Source organism: Penicilliopsis zonata (genome assembly GCF_001890105.1).
Source record: "Penicilliopsis zonata CBS 506.65 unplaced genomic scaffold ASPZOscaffold_3, whole genome shotgun sequence".
NCBI lineage: Eukaryota > Fungi > Ascomycota > Eurotiomycetes > Eurotiales > Aspergillaceae > Penicilliopsis > Penicilliopsis zonata.
Genome location: NW_019208913.1, coordinates 1369669 through 1394468, shown reverse-complemented (window position 1 = coordinate 1394468; position 24800 = coordinate 1369669). Strand labels below are relative to the sequence as shown.

The 24800-nt window shown below is 50.1% G+C and overlaps 12 protein-coding genes across 12 annotated transcripts; 5 read left to right on the top strand and 7 right to left on the bottom strand.

Moving 5' to 3' along the window:
• Nucleotides 1-5: 5 nt before the first annotated feature.
• Nucleotides 6-1620, bottom strand: ASPZODRAFT_129706 (hypothetical protein). The gene is made up of 4 exons (XM_022722333.1): nucleotides 1494-1620; nucleotides 1263-1389; nucleotides 820-1137; nucleotides 6-610 (listed from the first exon to the last, which is right to left on the bottom strand). Exons 1-4 carry the CDS (start codon nucleotides 1571-1573, stop codon nucleotides 185-187), a joined length of 951 nt encoding a protein of 316 aa, XP_022583786.1. The 5' UTR covers nucleotides 1574-1620; the 3' UTR covers nucleotides 6-184.
• A 2720-nt stretch (nucleotides 1621-4340) lies between these two features.
• On the bottom strand, nucleotides 4341-5333 carry ASPZODRAFT_61145 (hypothetical protein; the record flags this gene model as incomplete). The annotated part of the gene is made up of 2 exons (XM_022728968.1): nucleotides 4341-4792; nucleotides 4886-5333. 2 exons carry the CDS (start codon nucleotides 5331-5333, stop codon nucleotides 4341-4343), a joined length of 900 nt encoding a protein of 299 aa, XP_022583785.1.
• A 239-nt stretch (nucleotides 5334-5572) lies between these two features.
• ASPZODRAFT_129700 (hypothetical protein) lies at nucleotides 5573-7760 on the bottom strand. The gene is made up of 3 exons (XM_022722331.1): nucleotides 7502-7760; nucleotides 7309-7431; nucleotides 5573-7230 (listed from the first exon to the last, which is right to left on the bottom strand). Exons 1-3 carry the CDS (start codon nucleotides 7583-7585, stop codon nucleotides 5596-5598), a joined length of 1842 nt encoding a protein of 613 aa, XP_022583784.1. The 5' UTR covers nucleotides 7586-7760; the 3' UTR covers nucleotides 5573-5595.
• Nucleotides 7761-7913: 153 nt separating this feature from the next.
• On the bottom strand, nucleotides 7914-9508 carry ASPZODRAFT_129699 (hypothetical protein). The gene has a single exon (XM_022722330.1). It carries the CDS (start codon nucleotides 9031-9033, stop codon nucleotides 8068-8070), a length of 966 nt encoding a protein of 321 aa, XP_022583783.1. The 5' UTR covers nucleotides 9034-9508; the 3' UTR covers nucleotides 7914-8067.
• A 648-nt stretch (nucleotides 9509-10156) lies between these two features.
• ASPZODRAFT_129693 (hypothetical protein) lies at nucleotides 10157-12659 on the bottom strand. The gene is made up of 9 exons (XM_022722329.1): nucleotides 12442-12659; nucleotides 11975-12372; nucleotides 11750-11916; nucleotides 11629-11697; nucleotides 11541-11567; nucleotides 11390-11490; nucleotides 11275-11333; nucleotides 11011-11223; nucleotides 10157-10945 (listed from the first exon to the last, which is right to left on the bottom strand). The coding sequence occupies exons 2-9, from the start codon at nucleotides 12292-12294 to the stop codon at nucleotides 10297-10299; spliced, it is 1605 nt and encodes a 534-aa protein (XP_022583782.1). The 5' UTR covers nucleotides 12295-12372; nucleotides 12442-12659; the 3' UTR covers nucleotides 10157-10296.
• Nucleotides 12660-12868: 209 nt separating this feature from the next.
• Nucleotides 12869-14468, top strand: ASPZODRAFT_23523 (hypothetical protein). Its single transcript, XM_022727938.1, has 5 exons — nucleotides 12869-13176; nucleotides 13237-13265; nucleotides 13338-13827; nucleotides 13898-14164; nucleotides 14224-14468. The coding sequence occupies exons 1-4, from the start codon at nucleotides 13132-13134 to the stop codon at nucleotides 14063-14065; spliced, it is 732 nt and encodes a 243-aa protein (XP_022583781.1). The 5' UTR covers nucleotides 12869-13131; the 3' UTR covers nucleotides 14066-14164; nucleotides 14224-14468.
• ASPZODRAFT_91733 (hypothetical protein) lies at nucleotides 13759-15006 on the bottom strand. The gene is made up of 4 exons (XM_022730428.1): nucleotides 14783-15006; nucleotides 14594-14720; nucleotides 14224-14524; nucleotides 13759-14164 (listed from the first exon to the last, which is right to left on the bottom strand). Exons 1-4 carry the CDS (start codon nucleotides 14972-14974, stop codon nucleotides 14146-14148), a joined length of 639 nt encoding a protein of 212 aa, XP_022583780.1. The 5' UTR covers nucleotides 14975-15006; the 3' UTR covers nucleotides 13759-14145.
• Nucleotides 15007-15378: 372 nt separating this feature from the next.
• On the bottom strand, nucleotides 15379-15861 carry ASPZODRAFT_13993 (hypothetical protein; the record flags this gene model as incomplete). Its single annotated transcript, XM_022724610.1, has 4 exons — nucleotides 15379-15469; nucleotides 15551-15569; nucleotides 15640-15680; nucleotides 15749-15861. 4 exons carry the CDS (start codon nucleotides 15859-15861, stop codon nucleotides 15379-15381), a joined length of 264 nt encoding a protein of 87 aa, XP_022583779.1.
• Nucleotides 15862-16451: 590 nt separating this feature from the next.
• ASPZODRAFT_157692 (hypothetical protein) lies at nucleotides 16452-17953 on the top strand (the record flags this gene model as incomplete). The annotated part of the gene is made up of 4 exons (XM_022726320.1): nucleotides 16452-16566; nucleotides 16627-17112; nucleotides 17214-17539; nucleotides 17603-17953. 4 exons carry the CDS (start codon nucleotides 16452-16454, stop codon nucleotides 17951-17953), a joined length of 1278 nt encoding a protein of 425 aa, XP_022583778.1.
• A 110-nt stretch (nucleotides 17954-18063) lies between these two features.
• Nucleotides 18064-18473, top strand: ASPZODRAFT_129689 (hypothetical protein). The gene has a single exon (XM_022722328.1). It carries the CDS (start codon nucleotides 18148-18150, stop codon nucleotides 18304-18306), a length of 159 nt encoding a protein of 52 aa, XP_022583777.1. The 5' UTR covers nucleotides 18064-18147; the 3' UTR covers nucleotides 18307-18473.
• A 632-nt stretch (nucleotides 18474-19105) lies between these two features.
• On the top strand, nucleotides 19106-19699 carry ASPZODRAFT_13991 (hypothetical protein; the record flags this gene model as incomplete). Its single annotated transcript, XM_022724608.1, has 1 exon — nucleotides 19106-19699. One exon carries the CDS (start codon nucleotides 19106-19108, stop codon nucleotides 19697-19699), a length of 594 nt encoding a protein of 197 aa, XP_022583776.1.
• A 2474-nt stretch (nucleotides 19700-22173) lies between these two features.
• Nucleotides 22174-24672, top strand: ASPZODRAFT_60723 (hypothetical protein; the record flags this gene model as incomplete). The annotated part of the gene is made up of 4 exons (XM_022728941.1): nucleotides 22174-22417; nucleotides 22475-23889; nucleotides 23945-24178; nucleotides 24229-24672. 4 exons carry the CDS (start codon nucleotides 22174-22176, stop codon nucleotides 24670-24672), a joined length of 2337 nt encoding a protein of 778 aa, XP_022583775.1.
• Between the last annotated feature and the right edge of the window lie 128 nt (nucleotides 24673-24800).

Sequence of the window (24800 nt, the reverse complement as noted above, 5' to 3'; positions counted from 1 at the left end):
ACAAACCGGGTAAGCGAGATCAAGATATGTTTAGAAAAAACCCCCGGCCCAGACGCGCCGGTCCGGACCCGAAGTTGCTTCATTGCTCATGGCTCATACATCCCAACTAATGCCTGCCCTCTTTTTTGAATTTTTAGGAAATCTTCTTTTGCAGTGCTCCTCCGCCGACGCGCGTTAACCCCATCTATGCCCTCGACATGACACCCCAGGCGCGAATCTTGTTGTCAGTGTAACCAGCGAAGAGAGTCTGGCCGTCAGCGCTCCAGGCCAAGGAGACACACTCGGGCTCGCGGCTCTTCTTGCCCTTCTCAATGTACTCGGGCTTGAGCTCATCAACCTTGCTCTTCTTCTCGAGGTCGAAGATGGTGATGCTGCTGCTGGTGGCGGCGCACAGCCAGTAGCGGTTGGGAGAGAAGACAAGGGCGTGGATCTCATCACCGGCGTGGAGGGAGTAGAGGTGCTTGGACTCGTTAAGATCCCAGAGCATGGTGGTGCCGTCCTTGCCACCGGAGGCGCAGAGAGACCCGTCGGGGGAGATGGTGACGGCGTTGATGTAGCCGGTGTGACCGATGTGGTCGGTCTGGAGACGGCAGGAAGCGAGCTCCCAAACCTGAATTTTCCAATGGTTAGCAAAAGCCCGCCAGGTCGTAATTCCAAAGGAAAAAGTTTTTTTGAAAAAAAATCAACAATGATTGTAGTTGTCCATCAGGCATGTGGTGAAAATTGTCTCATAGTCTCGGAAGACTCTGAAGTAGCAAATACGTAAAATATGCAAACATCATTTGGAAACAAGGAGAGATGAGGAAAGAAGTGTCGTACCTTGACGAGCTTGTCCCAGCCAGCGGAGACGATGACAGGGTTCTGGGGGTTGGGGCTGAAGCGAACGCAGGAAACCCACTCAGTGTGGCCCTTGTCGGTGATGGTGAACTTGCAGTCACCGAGGGTGTTCCACAGCTTGATGGTGCGGTCACGGGAGCCGGACACGATCTGGCGGTTGTCGGCAGAGAAAGAGACGGAGAGGACGTCGCTGGTGTGGCCGACAAAGGTACGGGTGGTGTTGCCGGTGGCAAGCTCCCACAGGCGGAGAGACTTGTCCCAGGAGGCAGACAGAGCGTAAGCACCGTCAGAGGAGATGACCTACAACATATGCGGTCAGCCAAAACTGTCCGATCCAAATCCAATCCGAACCATGCTTCTAGCAGCAGAGGAGAAAAAAAAAAAAACAGATGGAGAGAGAAAAAGAGAGAGAGAGAGAGGCGTACACAGTCAGAGACGATGTGGGAGTGGCCCTGGAGACTGCGCTTGGGGTAACCGTAGGATTGCTCGTCACGGGTCAGGTTCCAGATAATCAGGTTCTTGTCGCGACTGCCAGAAAGCAGCATGTTGGGGCTATAATCATCGAAGACAAACAGTCAGATTCCAAATTTTCACCCAAATGTCCAACCCGGGACTCGGCAAAAGCCATAACAAGGATGTCTTTTTTTTGCTCTTACTTCTCGAGAGAGGTAGCCAGGCAGGTAACCCAGCCATTGTGACCCTCGAGGGTTCCGCGAAGGACCAGCTGCTCAGCCATGATCGGAGTCTGGAGACGATGGAAGGAACCGCGAGAGGAGAGGAGGATGAACGCGGGCGGAGCAGTTGTCGTTGACTCTGGGGCTGAGATAAATTCCAGCGACGGCGTGAGGAGGAGCAAAGCACGCCTAAGCCCTAACCGCACCGCTCGCCTTCGTAACTCTTTTTGTGTGAGCGGAGCCCTAACAGGCTAAGACTTGCCGAACTAAGCGAGTTTTGATATCACGTGACATGTCACTTTGCTGACTCATGCTTTTCGGTCGTCGGCTAGTTGGCGCCGCTCGCTATCTAGACATTACGATGACTGACTACGAGGAGGAAATATCCAGGCAATACTCATGTAAAGTCTATATGCTCTCTTATAACCTTTTACGTACCAACTCCAGTCGACCAAGCTCCTTCGACAGGTGTTCTATGAGAAGGGCGGCATTGCTACTCTCGTCGGGACCTAGTAGCATCGAGACAAGGGACGGACCCGACTGCAAGAAACGCAATATCCACGTTTATCTCTGAGCGAAGGGGGCCCTTCTGTTGCCGGGATGAATGGGCCGTCTGAATGGGATCAAAAACAGGAGACCGGAAGCATTCCTGAGAAGGACGAACACTCGGACTGTGACAACCTTAGTAATTAGAACGATCCAAGAAAGGTGTCTATTCTTCCCAGTTGAACTTGAAAACCACTTGCCTCTCCGACCCCCCATGGCCATTGTTATAAAGAGCCATATCGTCTGGTTCGGGATGGGGTCATGGCGGGACCGTCCCGCTACCCTGGTCTCCCTGTGCATATGGGCGAGCTCCTGCTCAAGTTCAGAAGCTAACTGGGGATAACGCTCGGGCTATTTGGTCAATGATATTTATTAAGGAAGCCGCATGCTTCTATTCCGTATCGCGTATACTGACCAGGCGCTCATCATCGGCCCAAGACCCGATATACCCGCCAGAAGCGTGGAAAGAAGATGTTAGTCTCAAGGAAGCGTTTGCTGTGGTTGACCGTTAGTAACAACCAGAAGCCATGTCTCCCACATCCTGAATTGCCAGATTCCCAAGGAAAGACACAAGCATTGCATAAATGGGGTCTCAATCTGCGAGAACGATGCTGACAAGTTGAGGATGTGCAAAGTGGTTTTAGGACTTTATGACACCACCAAACGTCTCTTCCAAAAGAGGGGGGGGGGGGCAGACAATATGACTTGCTTGACCGGCCACTTGCAAGCTAAAATCTTTGTCTCATCATTCGCGCCGCTGTCTTGGACAGCAAGACACCTAGCCGGGAGAATGTTGAAAATGTAATGGTCAGGCTGGACGAAGGAAGCCTGCCTGCACAAATAGGGGCTCCAACAGAAACAAATGAAATATGCTCACAGGGATCTATGCCGTTCATCTTCAGTGCTGATTTGTACGGTTTAATGGACAAGGGACAAGGTTTACAAGCAAACCAAGAGTACCGTTTAGAGAAGGAAGGTGACAGGATGGGTTCCGACAACCCTGGAATCATGGCCAAGGAGGGTGAGAAAGAAGTGGCGGAGCTGGCCTCTCGTTGCCTGGAGGCTGAGGGTCTGAGGCAACGAGCACCGTACTCTTCTGAACTAGTAAGCTCTTCGACGTCCAGTCGTCGTGCAAGCAGCAAATTGGCATGCTTGGTTCTCAGACAAATCTGTCATCCTGCGTCTGCGATACAGGGATGAGAAGAACGGTCTATCAACACTGACAAGGGCCTTTGGTCACAAGACGCCCTTTTCCCCGTTCGCGGCGGCAAACCACTCAAGGCCTTTGGTCATCAACCCTTACCAAATCAGAACCGGGTGGGAACTCGAGTTATTTTCCGTTGGTAATTATTTCTCTTGCGGCGCTCTGAAAGTGGTGGCGGCAAGTAGCTGAGTCCCCTTTGCCGCTCTCATGTCGAACCGGCGCAGCAGACTTCCGACAGCCTCGTCTCTCCCAGGATAGCAAGAGCAAGGGTAACGATAGCCATCGATTGTAGAACCTTTATATCGGCCTTTAGGCGGTAACCAAGGAGCGGCTTTTCAGGGTTTGATGAGATAAGATGTCATCTTTACACACTTGACACTTTTCCAGCCACGGTTGGATGAGGCTGATCATAGGTGCGAATACGCAATAACCCTGCTCAGATCTCCCGTGTGCATGACAAAGGTCTCCGTAGTATTGCATTGGGTAGCTAGGTACCTTTTAATTGTCAGTCATTTCCAAGAAAAAGGGAATTTAGTTTGATCTATGGTAAGCAAGGCTCCAGGTTTCGAATGGGGTTGATTCTCTTTTTTTTTTTTTTTTTTTTTTTTTCTTCTCGTGATATTGGTATCGAAGCCACTCAATGTCAAATGGCAGAGCTTGTTTTTGGTTGAAAATAATCCCCTCCTGGCGATATATACCAAGATCGAGCAGATGTGAACCAAAGGACCCGTGGATTCAGATCGATTGTTATGAAGCCCGGCCCAAAATATAGTCCCCCCTAGCCCAGATACTTGGAGGGTTGGATCCAAGATGTTTCAAAGACACAAATCATGCGAATCCAGCGCCCAGGTGACTTTCAGCAAGGCAAGATAAGCCATTGATATTTCCAAAATAGACAATATACACCATGCTCATCGATGGCCGTTAAATATAAAAGATGGGAACGCACTTGCCCGTGGGAGTGCAATCTGTAAGCCGACAAGTATCTAGTGTTATACATGATCCCCCAGACCAGAAATAAAAAGCTGATGATGTAGCCCTATGCTGGACACGGGCTTTTGCGATGCAACAAGGAGTCTTTATGAGTTAAAGATCTGTACAGCAGGCATTCTTCCAAGACCACTCCCACCAGTCTTCTTGTTTTTAGCCGAGTGGAAGCCGGTAGCGCTCTTGTCGCGAACGTGTTGTCTCAGAAGAGTAAGAACCTCGGAGTCAGCCCAGCGGGAGGGAACAGGCCGGTATGCTGCCTTGAATGCACCAACAGTCTGCACCCACTCGCCGCTCTTTGCACCAGTTTGTTTCCAAGTTTCAGTCTGAGTGTCCTGCGCAGGATACGCATTCGCAGTAACATTTTCTTCCGTTCCCTCTACCGGAGGATCCTGCGTGGCCCAGTAGTAGATATCCCAATCGTTCTCATCCAGGAACCGGTCGTATTCATTAAGCTGTTCGGGGGTCATCTTGCCCAGGTAAACGTCGGCAAAGGTGGAGAGAAGAAGATCGGATTCCAGAATGCCCCGCTTACGGCTTTGGTCTGTGTCAAGTTTAGCTGTCAGACCGGGTATGCACGAGGTAGTGTGGCTGCCATTGGAGGACTAGAAAAAAAAAAGAAATATTGGGCACAAACATAACAACCGAGCTCTCATTGTAGACGGGTCCTCTCCCTGACGTCGCAGAGGCTCAACCTTGAAGGTAATACCCTCCATCTCTCCAACGTCTAGTTCGGGCTTCTGGGTGCCTTGTTGTTGTCTTCCTCCCGTGAAATGCTCGACTCTTCCCGGATACGAGTCCGCCGGCTTGTAGTTCGGGTCGACGGAGCTCAGAAACTCGGGCGGCGCGGGTTTATCGCCCACCTTGGGGAACCCTTCAGTCATCGTAGAGGTAGTGTTGGACACAGCCTGGTTCAGGGGCTTCGAAGTCTGCTTGTCACGATATTCCGGAGCAGTGGATGGAGCTCGGTCATTGTGCTGTTTGGGGCGGGCAACAGACATGCCAAAGGAGCGGGCGATGATGCTGCGCTGGATTGGAGATGTAGCAGGCCTCAAAAGGCTGCTGAAAAGGCGATGAGAAGACATGGTACCTTTAAAAGGACTTGTCTCTAGAAACCTAAGGAACTGGGCAAGAAAGAGACAGTTGACTCCTGAGGCAAGAAGTTGACATCATAATAATTTTCCCGGTGTTTGCACTGTTTGCCTGGGCATTATTAGCAACCACCAGCGATGATTTGACGATGTCCATCGACACTCCACGAGCGTTTATTCAGAAGAGAGTCAATTTTGATTGCAAACAGACTAAATAATATCCTATCGGTCTATGCCCCGGTCGACGGCTGCGGATCTATTTGATGATAACGTCCAGAACAGCCGAGATCTTCTCTTCGGTCACCACCCGCACGGCCTCTCTGAGCGCTTCCTCCAACGCCGAGGCCTGCTCTACCTTTCTCGTCCACAGATGCCCGTTGGCCGCCGCCCTAGCCACCTCGCCGTAGTTCGGCCCATCATTTTCCAACGAGATGCCCAAATCTGCATTTGAAAGTTTGCTTGCATTGCCACGAGGATGGACGTCTACAATGCACTGTCTAGTGGCCCGCCAGCCGCCATTGTTGAGAATAACTGTTAGAAACGGAGAGCTATAGCGATAGCTCGCCCAGTATACTGCAGTTGGAGCCGAGAAAACAAAGCTACCATCTCCACAGACCACGCAGACGAATGGGTCGGGCGACGGATCATTCAATGGCTTGCGACGAACGTGAGGGCGGTCTGAAAGATCGTAGAGCGTTGCTGCCAGTTTGGCGCCGATTGCAGCACCTCCGGCCCAGCCTAAGCCACTGCCTCCCTTGGTTATGTGGGAGCCAGGTCTGGTAAGCTGGAGTTGCTCGGCCATGGCCGCCTGGTTTGTGACAGAGTCGGTGACGAAAAGAGTCTCTGATGGAACTATGGCTCGGATCATACTGCAAAGGTAGTCAATATCACATGGCGCGTTTAGATTTTCGATGGACTTTGCAGCACGCGAAAGGATGGTTTGTTTTCCCTGAGTATAGGATTGATTCAATTCCTCCCATCGTTCGTCAAATACAGTCGTCAAGGTACCTAAGAGGTCGGAGCTGGCAATGAAATCATAGATTTGACCTAAAGCGGCTCCGCTGTCCGCATGGTAAGTCAAGACAGCTCCGAGATCGAAGACATTCATCCGTTCCTTCCTCGGGTCGAGATCGACATGAAATATACGCGCTTCCGGAGACGGCTTGACCTTGGTAGGAATCCAAGGAACATCTGCGTCAAGAACCAGAATGACATCGGCCGTCTGCACTGCCTTGGCTGCACCGGTACTCCGGGTTACACATGCCGGATGATCGGCCGGAAAGCTGACTTCCCGCAGTTCCGAGTCGAAGACCTTAAGCCCTTTGACAAGGTCGGCCAACGCAACAAGACTTTGCACTGCCTGATGATTCCGTCCCAGGTAACCTGTTATGACCAGCGGAGCCGTGGCTCCAAGGAGCGCGGTTCCGATCAGCTTTACTCCTATCGATGGCAATGCGCCTAACTGGCAGGAGGGAACGGGGGCCAGGCGTGGCCTAGGGCCGTCAATAGCTGTGGCTAAGATCTCTCTCGTAGCAGTCAAGTACACTGGTCCGGGCGAACCGGTGCTAGCCATCAATACAGCACGATGGACAATGGTCTGGACATTATCGGCTGACTTGATTTCCGCCGTGTAACGGCTATATGGCGCGACGAGAGCCGCCTGATTCGGAACGTCCTGGTACCATTGCACATGCTCGGAACGAGACCCAGCAGCTTCTCCGTAGAGAGTTGAAGGGGCCACACCGGCGAAAATCACCACGGGCGCTCGGCCACTAGAGGCGTTGTGCAAGCCCTGGCCGAGTGCCGCCGTGCCAACGTCGACGTGTGCGATTACACAGGCAGGTTTGTGAGTCAATCTCGCATAGCCGTCGGCAGCTGAAATTGCAGCAAACTTGACAGACAAAGAAAAGGCCACACATTAGCTGCTACAGTTGCTTGGAGGGCTCTTGTCCAGTGTCAACAGCCGTACCTCATGTTGGAAAATTATCATGCGAGGGAACTGCTTGGTCCGGACATTCTGCCTTCGGACATAAGCCTCAATGATACTGGGATGATCTGATCCCAAGACTGCGAAAAGGTAATCAACGCCGCTCTGTGGACCAAATTTGAGTCAGAGGTGGCTCTTTCGAGAAAAGCAATTACGGGGTTTCTTTGTCTCATACTTCTGCTAATGCCTCGAGAAAAGCGTCCGCAACAAGGTAGGGCTCATCGGCGACGGGCGTGGCGACTTTGTCAGGCATTGCCATGGCTGCTGTTCAATAAGACCAATTCTCGAAAAAGTTACTTCTAGATCCCTCCAGCATAAGCAACAAATTCATCTCAGGTATCTCGTGATAGGTTCTTGCTCACTCACCAGGACAGAAGACTTCAAGCTAGGTAGGATTACTCGACGTGGGCATGGGAGAGATACCAGGATCAGGCTGCTCCTTGGAAAGTATTTAAGCAGGAATAGGTTATCTTCCCTCAAACCTTAGGTACCTAAGAGCCCTTTGCTCTAATAAACACAAAGAACCTGCCCAAAGAGGCCCAGGCCATGTATACCTTAAGGTACCAGGTACCTAGTGCGTATTATACGTCGTATTGTGAGATCCATGCGTATTGTAAAACAAGGTGATTACATACAAAACACGTGATTACTAGGCTAAACTAAAAGAGACAGCAACAAAGAACAGACGCCCTCCCTGAAGCTCATCGTCATTTTCTTTCTGTTTCCCTCTCTCTATCTCTTCTATTGGGATATATAGTCGCTGTGCATCTCGATGTCGGTTTTCTTCAGGATTTGATTTCGACCGATCCCCTCCTGATTAGCAGCGTCATTCTCGATTCGAGTCCACTGCTCTGTCTTGGGGTTGCCCCCCTCGATCGACCACAATGTGCCACTTGCTGAACCAGAATGTCCTGTCGACTTGGGCTCCATCTTTTCCATCCCGTATGTTGCCCCACCACTACGTGACTTCCGGGAGGCCTGGGAGATGGAGGAAAACAGTCGGGGGAAAGCGTTCTGGATGGGACCCTTGAGGAAGGGGAGACAGGTGCAGATGATGCCCGTGCTGGCCTCGATGGCGCTCCACATGAGAGCGTCGAAGGATCCCCAGGTAGGGTCAGTTGTGGTGGTGCTCGTTTCCATCGAGCGCATACGGATCATGCTGGTGACGCAGACGAAGAGACCCAGGCCGAAGACGACCATGACGCCGACCTTGCGCGCGGTGTCGAGCTGCAGTCTTGCGAGCAGAGGCATGGGCATAAGACATACCCACATGTCCATGAGGGTATTGTACCCAGCCCAGCACCAGCGGAAGATGGTGTTGTTGACGCATTTCTTGGCTATGTGCCGGTGCCAGTTGGCCTGGACGGGAACGCACTGGAAAATGGTTGCTATCATGAAGCCGAACGTGCCTGATGCAACGACAGCAATGGTTGCGAAGCAGAGTAGTCGGAATTTCTTAGTGGGGAAGATCCTCAGGTAAAATACCAGGAAGGACATTTTGTTCAGACACAAGACGATCTTGTATAAGATCTGAAAAAACCAGAAATACTGCAAAACGGTTAAAAGACCGTCCAGGGCTTGATAGGGATTTATGAGACAGAAAGAAAGGGTGTCTCCAACCTTGTATCCCAGGACCAGATTCCCTCCAGTTTTGGCGACATCTTTTGCATGTCGACCAAAGGCATAGTAGCAAGCTGCAGAAGACATTTGTCAGAGGAGACCCAGAACTTGCAGAGACACGACTCACCGAGGTCTCCCACGATAGTGTTGACAAGATGCACAGTCTACCGATGTTATAAGGCTAGTTCCTGAATGTGCTACATAGGGCTTCAACTCATACCATGGACATTCCGACGAGGACATCGTCCGCCGCGATGCCTTTGCGGAAGGCGCCCTTCCAGACGAGCCGGTACACGACCAGGACGCTGGCGACTGAAGTCAAAACCGCAGTGACAATAATGAACTTGGGTCCGTTGTTCGGCACTGTCGTGTCCGAGGCCATCTTATTCGTCTTGTTGTAGTCGGCAGTGTATCTCTACCGAGCTGACGAAAGGGATGAAAGTTGACAGGACAAAGGAAGTGGATTTAGCATATCACTGAAGCAATGAGTATGGTAAACACGCCTGGACACTGGAACAATACAAATCACCGAATAACAACTAACTAAATCAACGTACTTGGTAGAGGTGCATAATAGAATCCCGCGTTTGCTGGTCCGATATTAAGCGATGACAGCAGGTACAGACAGGGAGGGTATAAAATCAACATACCCTATAAACTAAGGAGCAGGACGGTTTCAAGGGATGAGAAGATCTACCATTCAGTCACAATAACACAGAGGGTATCATGCATATCATATTATTAAAGTATGATCTATCAAGATAGAGTCAAAGATAGAGCTTTGAGCAGAATATCGATCAATTCTCATTAGCCCTCCACCCCTCCGAAGGCACACGCTTCATGCCCTAACTACGAACTACGTGGTGGTGCAGCACAATTCACGAGTTCCAGTGTGGTTACACTGCAGAATCAAGTAGTAGTCAGAGTCAGTCTCCACTGAAATAATTATTTCAAAGAGGTACGAAGCCCTACGGGGGTCCTTTTTGAACTGTATATTGCCTCCCATCTTCCCTCCTTACAGGAGACGCTGGAGTGATGATGAGTAGTAGATTAGTAGTACCTAGGTACTTACCTAGTTAACTCAATACAATAGGAGAGAGAAGCTCGATACTGGCTACTGCCCTGTATTGTACACGACAGTAACATTTTTTGGTAATTATGTGTAGCAGTGTATTGTATGATCGACGGTGATGCTTCATTAGCGGATCCCCCTTGCTGTTGAGGTCACCTCAGAGTTACTACCTAGTCACTCCATATTAGTTATTAGTTAACTACTCTGTACTAGTTACAGGATAGGACTCCTTTATACAAAGCAATTCACTATAACTACCCCGTATAATTTACATGTATCTACAGCTGGAATCGAAACTCGGGATGTGCGTCCCCCAAGTCCTGAAGACGATCCGTCTCGTCCCGCGCGTCGCGTTTGCTTCTCCGGCTGCTCTTCTGGTCGCGTCGCTGGTTCTCCAAACGGAGATAGGCGTAGTAAATGGTCACCGCGACACCGGCCAAGACGCCAAAGGCGACCCCAATACCAAAGCCGAGGGGATACCCGGGTGCTTGGCCGGCAATGAAGACGTTGCCGGAAACAAAGGCACCGCAGTTGCCAAAGCTGGTGAGGAGGCCCATGGCGACGCTGCGTTTGACGCCTTTGTCCAGGTTGACGCATAGCCAAACGACAATGGTCGACATCATGATGAAGGCCCCCGAGGCGACGAAGAACATGCCCATGTACCGAATACGTGCAGAAAGGGTTTGCGCTAGTTCAAGGCTCCATCCGAGAGTGATCAGGATCGACCCGAACAGCGTAAACGGGTAGCGTTGGCGCAGGTGGTCGCTAAGCCAGGCGCTAGCAAGCGTCAGGATGAACGAGGTTGCATACACCGGGATCGTATGCACCTGCGCTGATGTGCTGGTCCATCCTAGATCTTTCAGAATCGAAGGCTGAAAAGCAACAAGTGAACTTGCGGATTCCTCGGCGCCGATATATGCCACAACACTGGTTTTTATTCTGTATCAGTCGAGTTACTGGCAGGGGGTTGGGTACATATATTATCATCCTACCAGATCCAGATCTTCCAGTCAACAATCATTGGTAAGATACGACGAAACTTAATTCGATCGTTGCGGACACCACCGCCGTCCTCTTCGAGACGCGCCAAAAGCAATGCCTTCTGTTCCGGGGTTAGGAAGGTCGCATCTTCGGGAAACGGCACGATGATCCAGTAGCAGACGGCGCTGACGACAATGGTGATAATTGCCTCAATGATGAACAACCTGTTCAATAAGCATTGGTGTCTAGTTTGAGCAATGAGGGAAAACACTGACCACCGCCAACCTTCATATCCGCCTACACCATCCATTCGCGTCAAAAGGCTAGAGAAAAGCTGGAGCGAAAGTTAGACCAGCACGTAAGATTCCAAAGGCTGTTTTATTAACTTGCCCCGTTGAATGCACCAGCAGCCATGTTTGCACTGAAGAAGATCGCATACCGTCGAAGAAACTCGTCCCTTTTGTAGTAGCAACCGATGAGATATGCGCAGCCTTGGAAATACAAATTAGATCCATGATGCAGACAAGTGACCTTGACGTACCAGGCACAAAGCCAGCCTCAAAGAGTCCTATTTATCCTACCAGTCAGTTATATAGCTAGGTCGATTTGACAAGATAGTAGCTACATACCCATGAGGAAACGGCATGCAATCAGACCAGAGACGGTCTTGGTCAGCCCTTGTCCTAGAGTACAAAGGCCTAGATTTTGTAAGCGTCAAAGACAAGAACAGGATGGCATTTTGATGCCTACTCCATGCCGCCATATAGATAACGAGCAACTTAGGACCATATCTCTTGGTGAGCAGGTTGGCCGGCAGTCCAAATGCCACATATGAGACGGTGAAGACGGTGACGGCAATGTTGTAGTCATTTCCCTTCATGTGAAGAGATTGGGGCATGCCTGCAATCTTTGCATTTCTAAACACGAGCGTTAGGCAGATTTCAAAGCCGGCAAGGCAAGCAGAACTCAACCGACCCCAGGTTGGAGCGATCGACAAAGGAGACCAAAAAGAGGACCCAGAGCGCCGGAATGATCCGCACATCGAGTTTCCATAGCAGATTCCTCTCCAAACGTCTAGAACTTGGAGACTGCGAATCCGTCGACATGACCGATTCCGAGACATGAGGTTCGACCTCGGGAGATTTGTCCATCGTGACACTCGGTGTAACATACAACACCACGAACGATGCAGGGATTGCCGATGCAACTGGCAAGGAGAGCAAGGCCAAGATCGCGAGGGAGGGAAGAGAACAAGAAGAGATAGAGACGTTCACCTCCAAGATGGGACCAGCCATTTATACTGTGTACAAGTCAAGGGTTCGCGTTTATTTATGTCTGTGCCCTGATCGCCCGGAGTGCCACCAAGAGCCTGCCTGCTTTTTCCTGTGGTCAGCTATTTTCCCTTCCGGGATGCGTAGAAGCCTCGACAAGCTTGAACTTACTGCATCCAGACCTTCCAACGCCACCCCCCTCTGGGGCCCTTGGGTGTGCCACGAGGGAATCGGATGCGAACACAGAAGCGTGGCATCTTGCTGGCCCAGAGCGCGACGATCTTCGGCGATGGCGAGAAAACATGATAGACAATGACCGCAGGTTGCTGCAGTTGGCCGTTTGCTACCTCGAATGGTCCACAGTGGCACTGGGAGAGAGAGATAGGGGGGTGAAGAGAGGTCAGATCTCGATATCGACATAGCCCCTTGCTGTCTTGTCAGCGGTATTTCACTGGTATGTATGGTATTGTGTGTATTATTACCAAAATACGGAAATCTGCACCAAAGTACTAATTAGGCAGGCAGGTACCTTTAGTAGACCATAGTTAGAGAAATATGCCCAGGTATCTAACTCACCAGTACTTACTACTGTCTCATGGGATTATTGGAGGTATATTGCTCTTTCATGCCTATATCTCTACAGACCATACAACCTGGACTTGGAGAATCTGATCTATTTAGATGAAATCGCCATTAGTACTTTTGTGTATCAGGCTGAGACCTGCATGTGTTATAACCCCGCATGCTATGTAACAATAGTGACCTCAGACCTTCTCTCCATTTCTTCATCATCCAGCAAAGAACCCTATCATCAGATAAATTCATATTTTCTTTCTGAGTAACCATATCTCGTCCTTGACAATGATTCTACACACCTCGTTCCTCTACGGCGCTGTACTCATTCTCGTATGTCAACCAGGCTCCAGAGACCGTTAACGAGAGCCATTCCAACTAACAACTCAATAGCTGATACTCATCTCAACCATACTTGCTGCGTACACATTCCTGCGGAAATGAGGGGAACAAGAGAGATGATGAAGAAAGCAAGCTAAAAAAAACGTCTTTAGGATCGCCTGGACTCGATCCATCGGTTTCTCGCTACCGCTCTCTCCCTCCATCCCAGCGCTAGGCACCTTCCTCCCCCTGTTCACGTTGGGAGTTGCCATTCTCCGCGCCCGAACACGCCAGAGCCGCTACGAGCCTCTCTTCCATGCGTTAAGCCAGCTACTCACTCTGTTCCCCGGGGTGCTCGGGACACTCGCCATGACGTACCTGCTCCCCAGCGAGATCCTGAACTGCCGGCTAGAAACACAATGGCAGAGATTCTTCCACAACAAGGATGCAGGAGCCATCAGGCAGATTCAAGACCAGCTACGCTGCTGTGGGCTGCGAAGTATCCATGACCGGGCCTGGCCGTTCAAGGACGCCAGCCACGGCGACGACGCGTGCGAGGTACGCTTCGGATACGACCGGGCGTGTCTGGGGCCGTGGACGGAGAGGGAGCAGAGTGCAGCCATGATGGTGTTTGTTGCTGCTGTGTTTACGCTGATGGTTAAGGTATGAATTAGAAGTCCCTCCGGGATAGATATTTTCTTGGTTCTTCTGCTAAGCTGTTGAAAAAAAAAAGCTTTTCTTCGAATACGGATATCCGAGCTGGACGAGGCAGCAGAGCTGGACAGAACGGACAGAGCAGAGCAGGCCGCGTGCGCTCGAGTCAACGCCCTACACTGACAATGACCAGTTGGAGCGGGGGGAGAATACCGAGACCGGCGAGGGAGTATGGAATGACTCGTAACAGTCTTATGTATACGTAGCTATCATAATGGGTGTGCCTGGCAGTCTAACGTATCATTCAACCAACAATAGATGACTACACTAGATAAGATGCTTAGACCTGAATGAGAGTTAGTAAAAGTCAGAAGAGAACAAGATCAAGGAACAAGGTAAACATACCTAAAGTACGCCCGCAGGTAGACAACCTGCCATGCTCCCAGACCAACGAGCATTCCCATAGTGCCAAAGGCAAACCACTTGACCCGCTCGTTCGTGCTCTCATTCGTATCCCGCAGCTTCTGCTCGCGTGCGCGCAGGTATTCCATCTCGCTGACGATCTCGGCAACCAGCTCCTCCATGCGTCGCAGGTCCGTCTCCACGGGCTTGAGCTTCTCCTGCACCTGCACGCTCGACCAGTCGCGCGCGTCGGCACCGATATCGACGTCCAGTTCGATCATGCGGGAGGGATTCGACGTTGCTCCTGTAAAAGTTAACAAAACAACATATTCACATTCCTCTCCCCCCCTTCTCTCATTCGATTATGACGTACTCTTCGAAACAAGCAGATTCTCAAAGCAGACATCAAATGCCGTATCCGCCGGCGAAGTGAAAGCCTGGCGCGTCTCCCCCACGATATCCTTAGGATGGCCGTGTTCATTGCCGAGAGCATCTTTAATCTGTAATCATCATCGTCAGCATGATCAACATATATATATTACACCTCTAATGGATAACGTACATGCATATTCACCACCTGTCCATCACCCTTGTTCCCTGACACAATGGCCGTAACGACAACGAGCTGTCCGTTGGAGACGAAGTTGCGGATGCATCGCTCGTTCTTGCCGGAGACGGCGGGGAGGTCGAACTTCAGCGCCGTGCACAGGTGCAGCAATAGGAGGAAGGCCCCCACGATACGTGTGTTGAACATTGTGTTCTTTTTTGGAGGGTTGGGCTGGAACTAGTCGGGAGGTAAGAGACTACCTTATCTTTATTTACAGTTGAGGTGAAGCCACGCTGCGCGATCAGCGGATCAACGATGTTCCGCAGGAAGGAGAGTATCAACATATCAAGTTTCAACAACATCATCATACACGAAGCACAAGTATTAATATAGAAAAGAAGAAGCAGTCGGTATTATTAAGCTTTGCTTTGCAATGTCTAGTCCAATTAACTGGAATTCAACATAAGCTGATGGTTCCTTCATAGTACTATCAACCTTGTTTTAGGTTGCTAGACAATTCATTTGACTAGGAGTTGAATAAGACCAGTGGTCAAGAGAGCATGGCGGAGCGAACCATGGTATTCGCTTATTGACATACTGTTTCCATCTCTCTATTCATCTGCCAGGGCAATTATAGGAGGGGCCGAGAAGGGAATCTCCACCGCAAATGGCACCATCCCCTGCTCCGCTTTGAGCAGTGCACTGGACCAGATATTAGCTTATAGTGTATAGATGTTGTAGAGAGAAGCTCTATATATTAATAAGGTGAAGAGAAAGACATACTGAACCAGTAGCACAGTGACTGCATCAGCCATGTCAGCATATAGTTATGCACCAGCCAGTACGGAGTAAGTTGAAATTAGATAACATACTAGTTGATACCTCCAACCCTGCAGGAGGTCCCATTACACTCCTGATAGAAAATATAGTGAGCTCTGCTGATGAAATAGAGGTCATCATATACTAACTCCGCAGACCAACCAGCCATTGGGACAGGACCATCCCGTTGTCTTTCCTCCAGGTGGAGAGGTTGGGGCAGCCACGGCCAGTAGAGAACTAGCCAGAAGGGCAACAGTGATGGCCGCAGACCGCATTTTGTTGATTAAGAGAGAGTAGCGAGTTATGAGGAATATTGTTGTCGATTGTAAATGCAGCTTCTAGGTGCAATCGTCGCTCTGCTTTAATTTATATATCCTGCCTTGTCAGTCTGTGTTCCACGCTCCTTCTTTAGTGGATATATCCCCGAGGTTGTACATACATCTTTTGTGTTAGAATGTGTAGCTCGAAGATTAGGCGTACCATCCTGCTTGACTTGGAGATTCGGCGTATTGTTAGAGGAGCTGTGAAGACCTGCTGGAATCCGTATATATATGTATATATCACCGAGTCCAATGTCATCTATCTGTGTTGCTCCAAGATCAGGCGTACCATCCAGTGTAGTAGCTTTGCCAGCCAGAACATCTCTTCATTTTTCACACATATCCCTTGGCACGAACTGGTATAGTAATAATCTGCCGAAGCGCATGGTTACAGCTCATCAAGTAGTAGAGAATACAACGTTGGCTATGCAGATGCTAAGCTTGAGAAGTCTATTAACTAAAAGACGAGGCTATCAAGAGCTTTGGCCAGACCGCCTTTCTGTACTGCCAGTCGTCGCTCGATGACCTCTCTGAAAGACATAAACATGAACATGAACCTATGCTGGAGACTCACTCGCTCGTTCTCCCAACCCGCGAGACTTCGTCGGCAAAGTCTGGATATCTTCTCATGTCGATTTCCATTCACATCAAAGACCAGCCGTCAGTGCAGAGTTTCTCCGTCACTACACTCATTTCGGTGCCTGCATGCCGTGACGGAAGATATATACCACCCTGAGGCAGATGTGGAATATCTCGAGGAGTATGTGCCCGGCGGGTATCATCCAACCCTCATCGGAGACACCTTCTGCAGTGGCCGCTACGCCATTGTTCACAAGCTTGGGTTTGGTGGATATTCAACAATCTGGCTTGCCCGGGATCAGCAACGCGGGCGCTACGTATCGCTGAAGATACTGACTGCGAGAGCATCGCCAGATAGCCGTGAGGGGAAGATCCTTGATTACCTGATGAAGAGCGACATTGATCATCCTGGAAAGCGATTTATTCCACCGCTACTTGACCAATTCTCGTTTCATGGTCCAAATGGACATCACCGGTGCTTGGTCGGTGAGCCTGCTGGCAGTAGTATATCCAAGTCCAAGGAGGACAGCACAGACCTTATGTTTCCAGTGGACGCTGCTAGATCTACAGCTGCCCAGCTCCTTTTAGGATTGTCCTATTTACATGCAAATGGCGTATGCCACGGAGGTGAGGACAATCTAGGCCGTACATCTATCTCCATTTACCGATCCCGCATACTAATTGCAGGGCAGATCTCCATTTGCGCAACTTTCTCTGACGCATGCCAGACTTTGACAGACTAAGCACGGCTGAGATATACCAACGCTTCGGCGAACCCATCGATGTTCCTGTTCAGCGACTGGACGGAAAGCCCAGTGAACCCCACGCACCGCCGCATGCCATCTATCCGATGGCTATGAACATGCCTGCCAACGAGCAGAATGACCCAGAAATCATCATCTCGGACTACGGAACGTCCTTTCTTGTGTCACAGACGCCCTCACCGACTCTCCACACCCCAGTCCTTTACTCTCCCCCAGAAGACCTTTTCAACGAGCCCATCATCCAACCCACCGCAGCTGATATATGGACCCTAGGCGTCACCTTGTACGAGGTTCTGGGCGAGCGGCCACTCTTTGAAACATTTGCCTGGGACTGAGACGACATTGTCGCCGAGATGATCAATACGCTGGGTCAGCCGCCCTCGAGATGGTGGAGCTCTTGGGCTAACCGCTCCGAATTCTTCGAGGAGGATGGATCATGGGTCGCTGACTTCCGCCGTATCAGCACCCCCGTCTTCCGGCGTCTGCCTCAGCGCCTTTGTGACATGGGCCGTGGCGAGACAGAGCAGACGTGCGAATGGGACGTTGCAGGCGGTGAACTACGTGCGTTGGAGGACTTGCTTAGATCTATGATGGCGTTTGAACCTGCGGAACGTCCTACAGCGGACCAACTCCTGAGGTCCGAGTATATGGTCAAGTGGGCGTTGCCCGCGTGGGAGAGGCAGAAGAGCAGAAGCCTGAAATAGATTTGGAGAAGGCCGGGAGATATGAATTATCCTACAGCAGCTAGATAGTATGAATATTCCCTAGGCTCAGAGTGTAAATATCCATTGTCAGGAAGGCAGAGAGCCCCGACGATGCTAACAACCACGCATTCAGCCTAAAGATTGCTGCAGAATGGAAAGTAATCAATTTATAATGTAGATGCTGTCTGCTCTCTATGCAGCGAGGATCAAGCAAGGCTACGCCGGTAGCTAGACTGTTTTCTGGAGAAAGGTATGTTAATCGACAGTGCTATGGCGCCCTGGTTGTCAGCGAAAACGGTAGATGTAGGAGGATTAATCACGTCGAGTTCTTTGAGCAGGAGCTGGATCCATAGGAGTTCTTGGGTGGCCTGCGATTGAGCAACATATTCGGCTTCAGTTGATGATAGTGTGACGGTCTGTTGCTTTTTAGAACTTCCATGGGAGCCTTAAGTGAGGAAGTTGGTGCTGTAGATCTCATTGAACGCTGTCTTGTGTAGGTTTGCTGTGTCCGCCATCCTGCTCCCGCCTCGTCAGGTCTTCCTTCCACTGGGAGCGGATGTCGAGCCCGAGATTGTCTGTTCTTCCTGCTATGACACTGTGATGTTACTATTCTGGGTTAACCCATGGAAGACAGCAACTTAAAGAAGGGTCATCAAGCCAGCTTCAAAGGGTGTATTGAATCTTCGGTAGAATGACTGCCATGCCTGGAGCTGTGGTTATATAAATAAGGATACTAATAGAGAAGAGGAGTATATTTTTTTTGCAAAACTCACTCTGAAGCAGGAGATATCTGTGGAATGGATGGAAGAGGAGCTGGTAGAAGAAAATTTGTTAGAAGAGAAGCCAGGGAAAGAGAGGACTTGTGCAGAGGAGGCATCTTTTTGCTCAGGAAACACTTACTCAACATATCTCTCACTTTTACTATACTCAACAGCTTGTTACCATAGTAGCCAGCTATTAATATTAATACCTATTCAGATAGACCCTATTCACCAATCAAAACCTCTAAAGTGGACAATGAATACTGGTACCTCTTACTCGTATACAGATTTACGCGTCATAGTGAGGGATTCTAGTGAATCAAACCAGAACCCAAGCTAAATTTCTCTCGGATTTCTCTCAACTCACCACTTTGTCCACGAAAGAAATCAAATGGCAAGTCTAGGTGGAGACGGCCTTTTTGGCACGAGGGCCACTACAAGTAAATATGAGTACCAAAACATCGACCACTTCACTGCTATGCAGAATCAAGAACTGGAACTGTTCGAAGCCGATCACACACGAAGACTATTCATCATCTTTTTCAACGTGACGGAGCGGATCCTCAAAGAGGAGCTTGCCAATAATACTATATTTCCGTTTGAATCCTACTTTTTCCGCGACAAAGTCCTCATTATCAAAATAGAGAGTCGTGCCTACGCTACTGCCCACGAGCGACTTGATCAGCTGCTGTTGATTGATCGGCTTCATGGAATGGGCGGCTTGGATAAGCAGCTCTACCTGTTTGGAGCAGCTCATGTTGAAGGGAATGAGCGAGTGAAAAGAGCTGATAAAACCTATTTGCCGAAGAAGCTACCGAAAGGCCGCTCCAGGAAATGGCCTACCCTGGTGATTGAAGTCGGTGATTCCGAGTCATATCAGAAATTGGTCAGTGACGTTGCGTGGTGGCAGTCTGAATCACAAGGGGATGTGCAGATTGTGCTCACAGTTGGGATTAATCAACAACGCAAGGAAATCACTTTTTAAAAATAGGGGGGCTCAACTGCTCAAGAAAGCGAGTATAGAACGGTACTCTCCCAGGAGGCTGGTCAGAGTGATATTCACGCTAGTAATCAAGATCCCCTCTCTATTGACTTCAAGCATCTGTTTCTTCGAGGCACAGATGGACCAATGAAGAGAGATATCTCTTTCGGCATCAACGATCTGAAGGAGCTGGCAGCTGAGATATGGATGGTGCAATTTGAAGAATGGCCCGAGGATGACACTGACTGATCATAGCGGAAATTAGAAGTACGTTCTTGACTTCAGGTCCAATGAATTAGCGTGGAGGAATATATAGTCTAGAGAAGGAAAGATTTTTATAATCGTACCGTCTCGTCTAATAAATTCTCGGTATACTTCCACACCAACTTTGGAACCCTTGATCTCGATACGTCTTTAGAATCCTAGGGCTCGATTGGACATCTCTCTTCCAGTTCAGAAAATACACCCTATTCCCGGGTTCCCCTGTGGTCATCGTAATGGTGTACTTGTAGGCGTTCAGCAGGAGAAGGGGCAGACGCGCGTATTCCCGGAGAGAGAAGAGGTACTCGATAAGAGAGATCGTGATGAAGACAAAGGGCAATTCAAAATTCAATCCCCCATCCGACGACACCAAGTCGAATGCTGATTCTGTCAGCCTGATAGAATCCGTCCTGGTAACTGGGTAGTGATGTGAGTGTGCGGGAACTTTTAGGACAGCCCTCGGGTTGATATGGAAGCGTCCCCCCATTTAATATTCACTCACCTCCGATATTCACTTACTCGTTTGTCCTCTCCAACAACACGTATTCTTACACACTCTCAACCTACTGAGCCCCGAGACTCTCTGTCAACACTGACAGGTAGTTATATCTGGTGCCCAATTCTCCAGGACTGTGTCTCCTATACCGTGATGACTGGTGTCCACTTATTCTCATACAAGCATGGGCAAGCATCAATGGATGCTGTCCTTGGGCATATCCGCCCAGCTGAGCTGTTCTCCTCGCAAGATAGATCGATGATTTGCTCCGTTGAAGAGTGTATACATTGACACTGGCGAGGCAGTTCCTTCGCTTGTAGGTATTCCCTTTGGATTCGCAGATTCCCTAGCTCGTGATGGTGTTTTATTCCTGGCTGACTATGGCTCTAGCTTTGGACATCATAGCTGAATCACCCTCCTACGCCATTATACCAGATCTCCCCGAAAGACCAAAAGTGCCCATGCTGTCGTACTACTGGCTGAGCCTAGAAACCCATCACTTCAAGCTCCGGGTTATCGATAGCTCGTGGGATCGTCAGGAGAAGTCTGTCCTTGGCGGTTTATAACCGACGCCCTTACATCCGAGGAAGGTGCTATACGGCAGCCCGTTATCTCTATTTCCATTACTGTCTCCAGTACGCCGGGCTGCTTTATACACAAGAAATATGCTGCGGGCAGTGGAAGCGTAGGCATACTGTTTTCTCTCCTGATCGAGATTCGCGATGGTGGAGAGCAGAGAATTATTAAATATTTATTATAATGATAATCGCTTGAGGTACGCTAATCTGAAGGAATTTCGTACTCTTAGTATTATCTACTAGTACTAACTATTATTTAGCAGTATCTTAATACTATTCAAGCCTCCACGGAATAGGGATCCCATCGCACTAACTGGAATAGGAAGGCAGAACCTCTGGCTATCCATCATCATCATCAGCATCAGCATCCACTATCAAAGTAGACACTTACAATAAAGAAAATATATAGTAGTAAATAGTAAATATAAGCAAGCTCTAACTTTTATATGCGCAACCCCCTGTCAAGTGGCACAGATACTCCATATAGAAATACCCCAGCAAGTGGCACCCCCAAAGTACACTAAGCAGAACTGGTCTAGCATCGTCCCTAGTACTTTCTTACTTCTTCTGCACTAAAAAAGACCCCCGTCGGAGTTGCGTCGGCCATCGTACGGCGAGCTCGAAGCATATCAAAAGCAGTGAACCGATGGGGATTTGATTCGATCAAGATACGTGCTCCGGAATACTACCTCCAGTCCTACTACCCCCCCCCAAACCATCTCTTTGAAAGATGATCGTTGCGACGTTTACGATTCAGTCCGCCACCGGGGGCCCATCGGCGCACCGCACCTCCCTGGGGTGGGGTTACAACCGGTAGTTACAGGTAGGTAGAAGTTACCTAGGGCCTGGGTGCTGGGTACTACAGGGTACTGGCTAGGGTGGACGGTGTCAGGGGTGGCAAGTGATGCCCCCGGAGTTGAATTGCTAATGGCTGTTGATAAGACTTCGGGTTGATACCTATCGACGAGTGGAGTGTGCCCCCATGACAGGGTAATGATATCCACGATGGAGGGTCCTTCGATTGACCCCTTATATATAGTGGTGGGTTTTTTTCTTCGCGGGGAGCAGCAGCAGCAGCAGAAGCAGCAGGTCTGTCTCAGTCAACAGGGGTGCAAGCAGATTATTACTATTCTATTGTCACCATGAGTCCTTCCCTGCAAGACGAGGTCTCGTCTCAGGAACACTCCCAAGACGCTTCCCACTATCCAGTCGACGAGAAGAAGGCCCCCGTGGATGTCGGCACCGAGGCAGGGAACTTTGAGTCGGGCGAGGAGGAAGAAGAATCGATCCATCATCCGGCGGATAAAGATGATATCTTGACACACACTCTGCATCTTCAAGATGACCCTACGTTGTCTTCGCTTACCTTCCGTACTTGGTTTTTAGGTAGGCCCCACGACGATTAAAAAGAGAAAAAAAAAATATTGATATTGACTCGTCTAGGTATTGGTCTTGCAGTTTTCGGCGGTACCATCTCTTCGATCTACTACTTCAAGCCGCAAACCGTGGTGGTGTCGACTGTTTTCGTGGCCGTCATCGCATATCTCATGGGGGAGGGTATGGCAATGGTAATCCCCAGAAAGGGGGCGATTGGAAGATGGCTCAACCCGCATCCGTTCAATATCAAGGAGCATCTGGCGATCATCGTCATGGCGAATTCCGCCAGTACCGCTGCGCTCGGCATCGAGCTTCTCGCCGTGGAACGGCTGTACTACGACGCCAAGCTCAACGGCGCCCTGTCCATCTTCTTGCTCTTCTCCTCGCAGATGCTGGGCTACGGTCTCGGCGGCCTGATGCGCAAAACTCTGGTCTACCCGAAAAACATGCTGTGGCCCTCGAACATCCCCGTCAACAACATGCTAGAAACGTTGCATCGCCCTCGAGCCGAGACTAGGAAGCCCCTCAAGGTGTTTGGCTTTGTCTTCACCGCCATCTTCCTCTGGGAGATCGTGCCCGAATGGATCATGCCCATCCTGACCGGTGTAAGCATCTTCTGTCTGGCGAACCAGAAAAGCGCCGTGTTCACCAACGTCTTCGGCGGCGCCAGTGGAAACGAAGGGCTCGGCCTCTTTTCCTTCTGCTTCGACTGGGATTACATTTCCGGAGGCTACTCGCCCCTCTATTACCCGATGGAGAGTCTCATCAGCCAGGGCGTCGGCGTCATTCTGTGCATCGTCGTCTTCAGCGGAGTCTACTATGGCAACATCTGGAACGCCCAGAACTTCCCGTTCCTGTCGCAGGTGCTCTTCAGCGAGAACGCAACCATGGCGGATCAGCTGCAATGGAACCAGACGCTGGTGATCGGAGCCGACAACCGCATCGACAAAGAAGCCCTGGCCTTGGTGGGCTTGCCGTCGTTTGCCGCAACATACGCCGTCAACATCCTGGTGTCCAACATGTCTATCTCGGCGGGAATTGTCCACATGTTGCTGTGGAACTGGAACGACATGCAGGCTGCCCTAAGCGCGTTTTACCCAAGCAATCTGAAACGGAAATTCAACCCCAAGAACTGGAATCTGACCTTCTGGAAATCCGAGGCCACGGTCGAGCCCAACGAGGAAAACTATGACCCGCACTACAAGCTGATGATGTCGTACAAGCCCGTTCCGAACTGGTGGTACTCTCTCGTGCTGGTGCTGTCTGTCGTCATAGGCCTGATCTGTCTCTACAAGGGCGACTCAACTTTGCCGTGGTGGGGATTCCTGGTGTCTTGTTTGGTCGCATGGGTGTTCCTGTTGATTTTTGGAGCCATGCAAGCGGTGACCGGCATTGCCTTCATCATCCAGCCCATAGTTCAATTGATCGGAGGGTACATCCAGCCCGGCAATCCTGTTGCAAACATGTACTTCTGTCTTTACGTGAGTTCAGTGTTTAATTCCAAGTCTGTTCCAAGCCACTGACTGACCAATTTAGGGGTATAATTCCGTAACCCAAGGAGCTTTGCTATGTACCGACCTCAAACTGGCTCAATACGGCCATCTGGCCCCTCGTGTGACTTTCACGATGCAGATGATCGGCACGCTGGTCGGTGCCATCTTCAACTACATCATGATGAACAGCATTGTCACCAATCAGCGAGAGATTCTCCTCTCAGTTGAAGGTACCAACATCTGGTCCGGCCAACAGCCCCAACAATACAACACTTTAGTAAGCCCTTTACACCTAGTTCCTCTCTTTCTTCTTCTTCTAACGATCAGTCTGTCGCATGGGGAGGACTCGCGCACGAGCTGTTCTCCGTGGGAGGCCGGTACGAATGGTGCAGCCTGGCGATCATCGTGGGGTTCTTCGCGCCGCTGCCCTTCTGGTTGATCCACAAGAAATTCCCCTCGCTGGGGATGAACAACGTCAACACCTCGGTGATGATCTACTACGTCTCGTATCTGTGCGTGGGCATCAACTCGTCCGTGATGATGTTCTTCCTCCTCGGGTTCGCTTCGCAGTGGTACCTGCGCCGCTACCACCCCAACCTCTTCATCAAATACAACTATCTCGTCTCCGCGGCGCTCGACGGCGGCACCTCCGTCATCGTCTTCATCATGTCCTTTGCTCTCTTTGGGGCCGCGGGCAACGCCGTTTCCTTTCCCATCTATTGGGGGAACAATTCAAATGGTAACTACGACTTGTGTCTTTATACTGATTAGCACTCTACTCTACCTACCACACTAATACACTACTACTACAAGTAAAGTAAGTAAGTAAAGACTTCATAAGTAGATCAAGTAGACCAAGAGACAACCGCCATGGTATAGGCATCAAAGTAATTAATGAG

What these genes read in the sequence shown, in the direction of transcription:
- ASPZODRAFT_129706 (XM_022722333.1), bottom strand. Translation starts at nt 1,573, where the DNA reads ATGGCTGAGCAGCTGGTCCTTCGCGGAACCCTCGAGGGTCACAATGGC. An exon ending in CTGGCTACCTCTCTCGAGAA is followed by an intron (nt 1,390 to 1,493) that starts GTAAGAGCAAAA and finishes CGATGATTATAG; the next exon opens with CCCCAACATGCTGCTTTCTG. An exon ending in GCTGGGACAAGCTCGTCAAG is followed by an intron (nt 611 to 819) that starts GTACGACACTTC and finishes TGGAAAATTCAG; the next exon opens with GTTTGGGAGCTCGCTTCCTG.
- ASPZODRAFT_129700 (XM_022722331.1), bottom strand. Translation starts at nt 7,585, where the DNA reads ATGGCAATGCCTGACAAAGTCGCCACGCCCGTCGCCGATGAGCCCTAC. An exon ending in TTCTCGAGGCATTAGCAGAA is followed by an intron (nt 7,432 to 7,501) that starts GTATGAGACAAA and finishes TTTGGTCCACAG; the next exon opens with AGCGGCGTTGATTACCTTTT. An exon ending in TGATAATTTTCCAACATGAG is followed by an intron (nt 7,231 to 7,308) that starts GTACGGCTGTTG and finishes TTGTCTGTCAAG; the next exon opens with TTTGCTGCAATTTCAGCTGC.
- ASPZODRAFT_129699 (XM_022722330.1), bottom strand. Translation starts at nt 9,033, where the DNA reads ATGTCTTCTGCAGCTTGCTACTATGCCTTTGGTCGACATGCAAAAGAT.
- ASPZODRAFT_129693 (XM_022722329.1), bottom strand. Translation starts at nt 12,294, where the DNA reads ATGGCTGGTCCCATCTTGGAGGTGAACGTCTCTATCTCTTCTTGTTCT. An exon ending in CTGCTGGTGCATTCAACGGG is followed by an intron (nt 11,334 to 11,389) that starts GCAAGTTAATAA and finishes CTTTCGCTCCAG; the next exon opens with CTTTTCTCTAGCCTTTTGAC. An exon ending in GACTGGAAGATCTGGATCTG is followed by an intron (nt 10,946 to 11,010) that starts GTAGGATGATAA and finishes AATAAAAACCAG; the next exon opens with TGTTGTGGCATATATCGGCG.
- ASPZODRAFT_23523 (XM_022727938.1), top strand. Translation starts at nt 13,132, where the DNA reads ATGATTCTACACACCTCGTTCCTCTACGGCGCTGTACTCATTCTC. An exon ending in ACGGCGCTGTACTCATTCTC is followed by an intron (nt 13,177 to 13,236) that starts GTATGTCAACCA and finishes ACAACTCAATAG; the next exon opens with CTGATACTCATCTCAACCAT. An exon ending in ATCTCAACCATACTTGCTGC is followed by an intron (nt 13,266 to 13,337) that starts GTACACATTCCT and finishes AAACGTCTTTAG; the next exon opens with GATCGCCTGGACTCGATCCA.
- ASPZODRAFT_91733 (XM_022730428.1), bottom strand. Translation starts at nt 14,974, where the DNA reads ATGTTCAACACACGTATCGTGGGGGCCTTCCTCCTATTGCTGCACCTG. An exon ending in GACAGGTGGTGAATATGCAT is followed by an intron (nt 14,721 to 14,782) that starts GTACGTTATCCA and finishes TGATGATTACAG; the next exon opens with ATTAAAGATGCTCTCGGCAA. An exon ending in GAATCTGCTTGTTTCGAAGA is followed by an intron (nt 14,525 to 14,593) that starts GTACGTCATAAT and finishes TAACTTTTACAG; the next exon opens with GAGCAACGTCGAATCCCTCC.
- ASPZODRAFT_129689 (XM_022722328.1), top strand. Translation starts at nt 18,148, where the DNA reads ATGCAGCGAGGATCAAGCAAGGCTACGCCGGTAGCTAGACTGTTTTCT.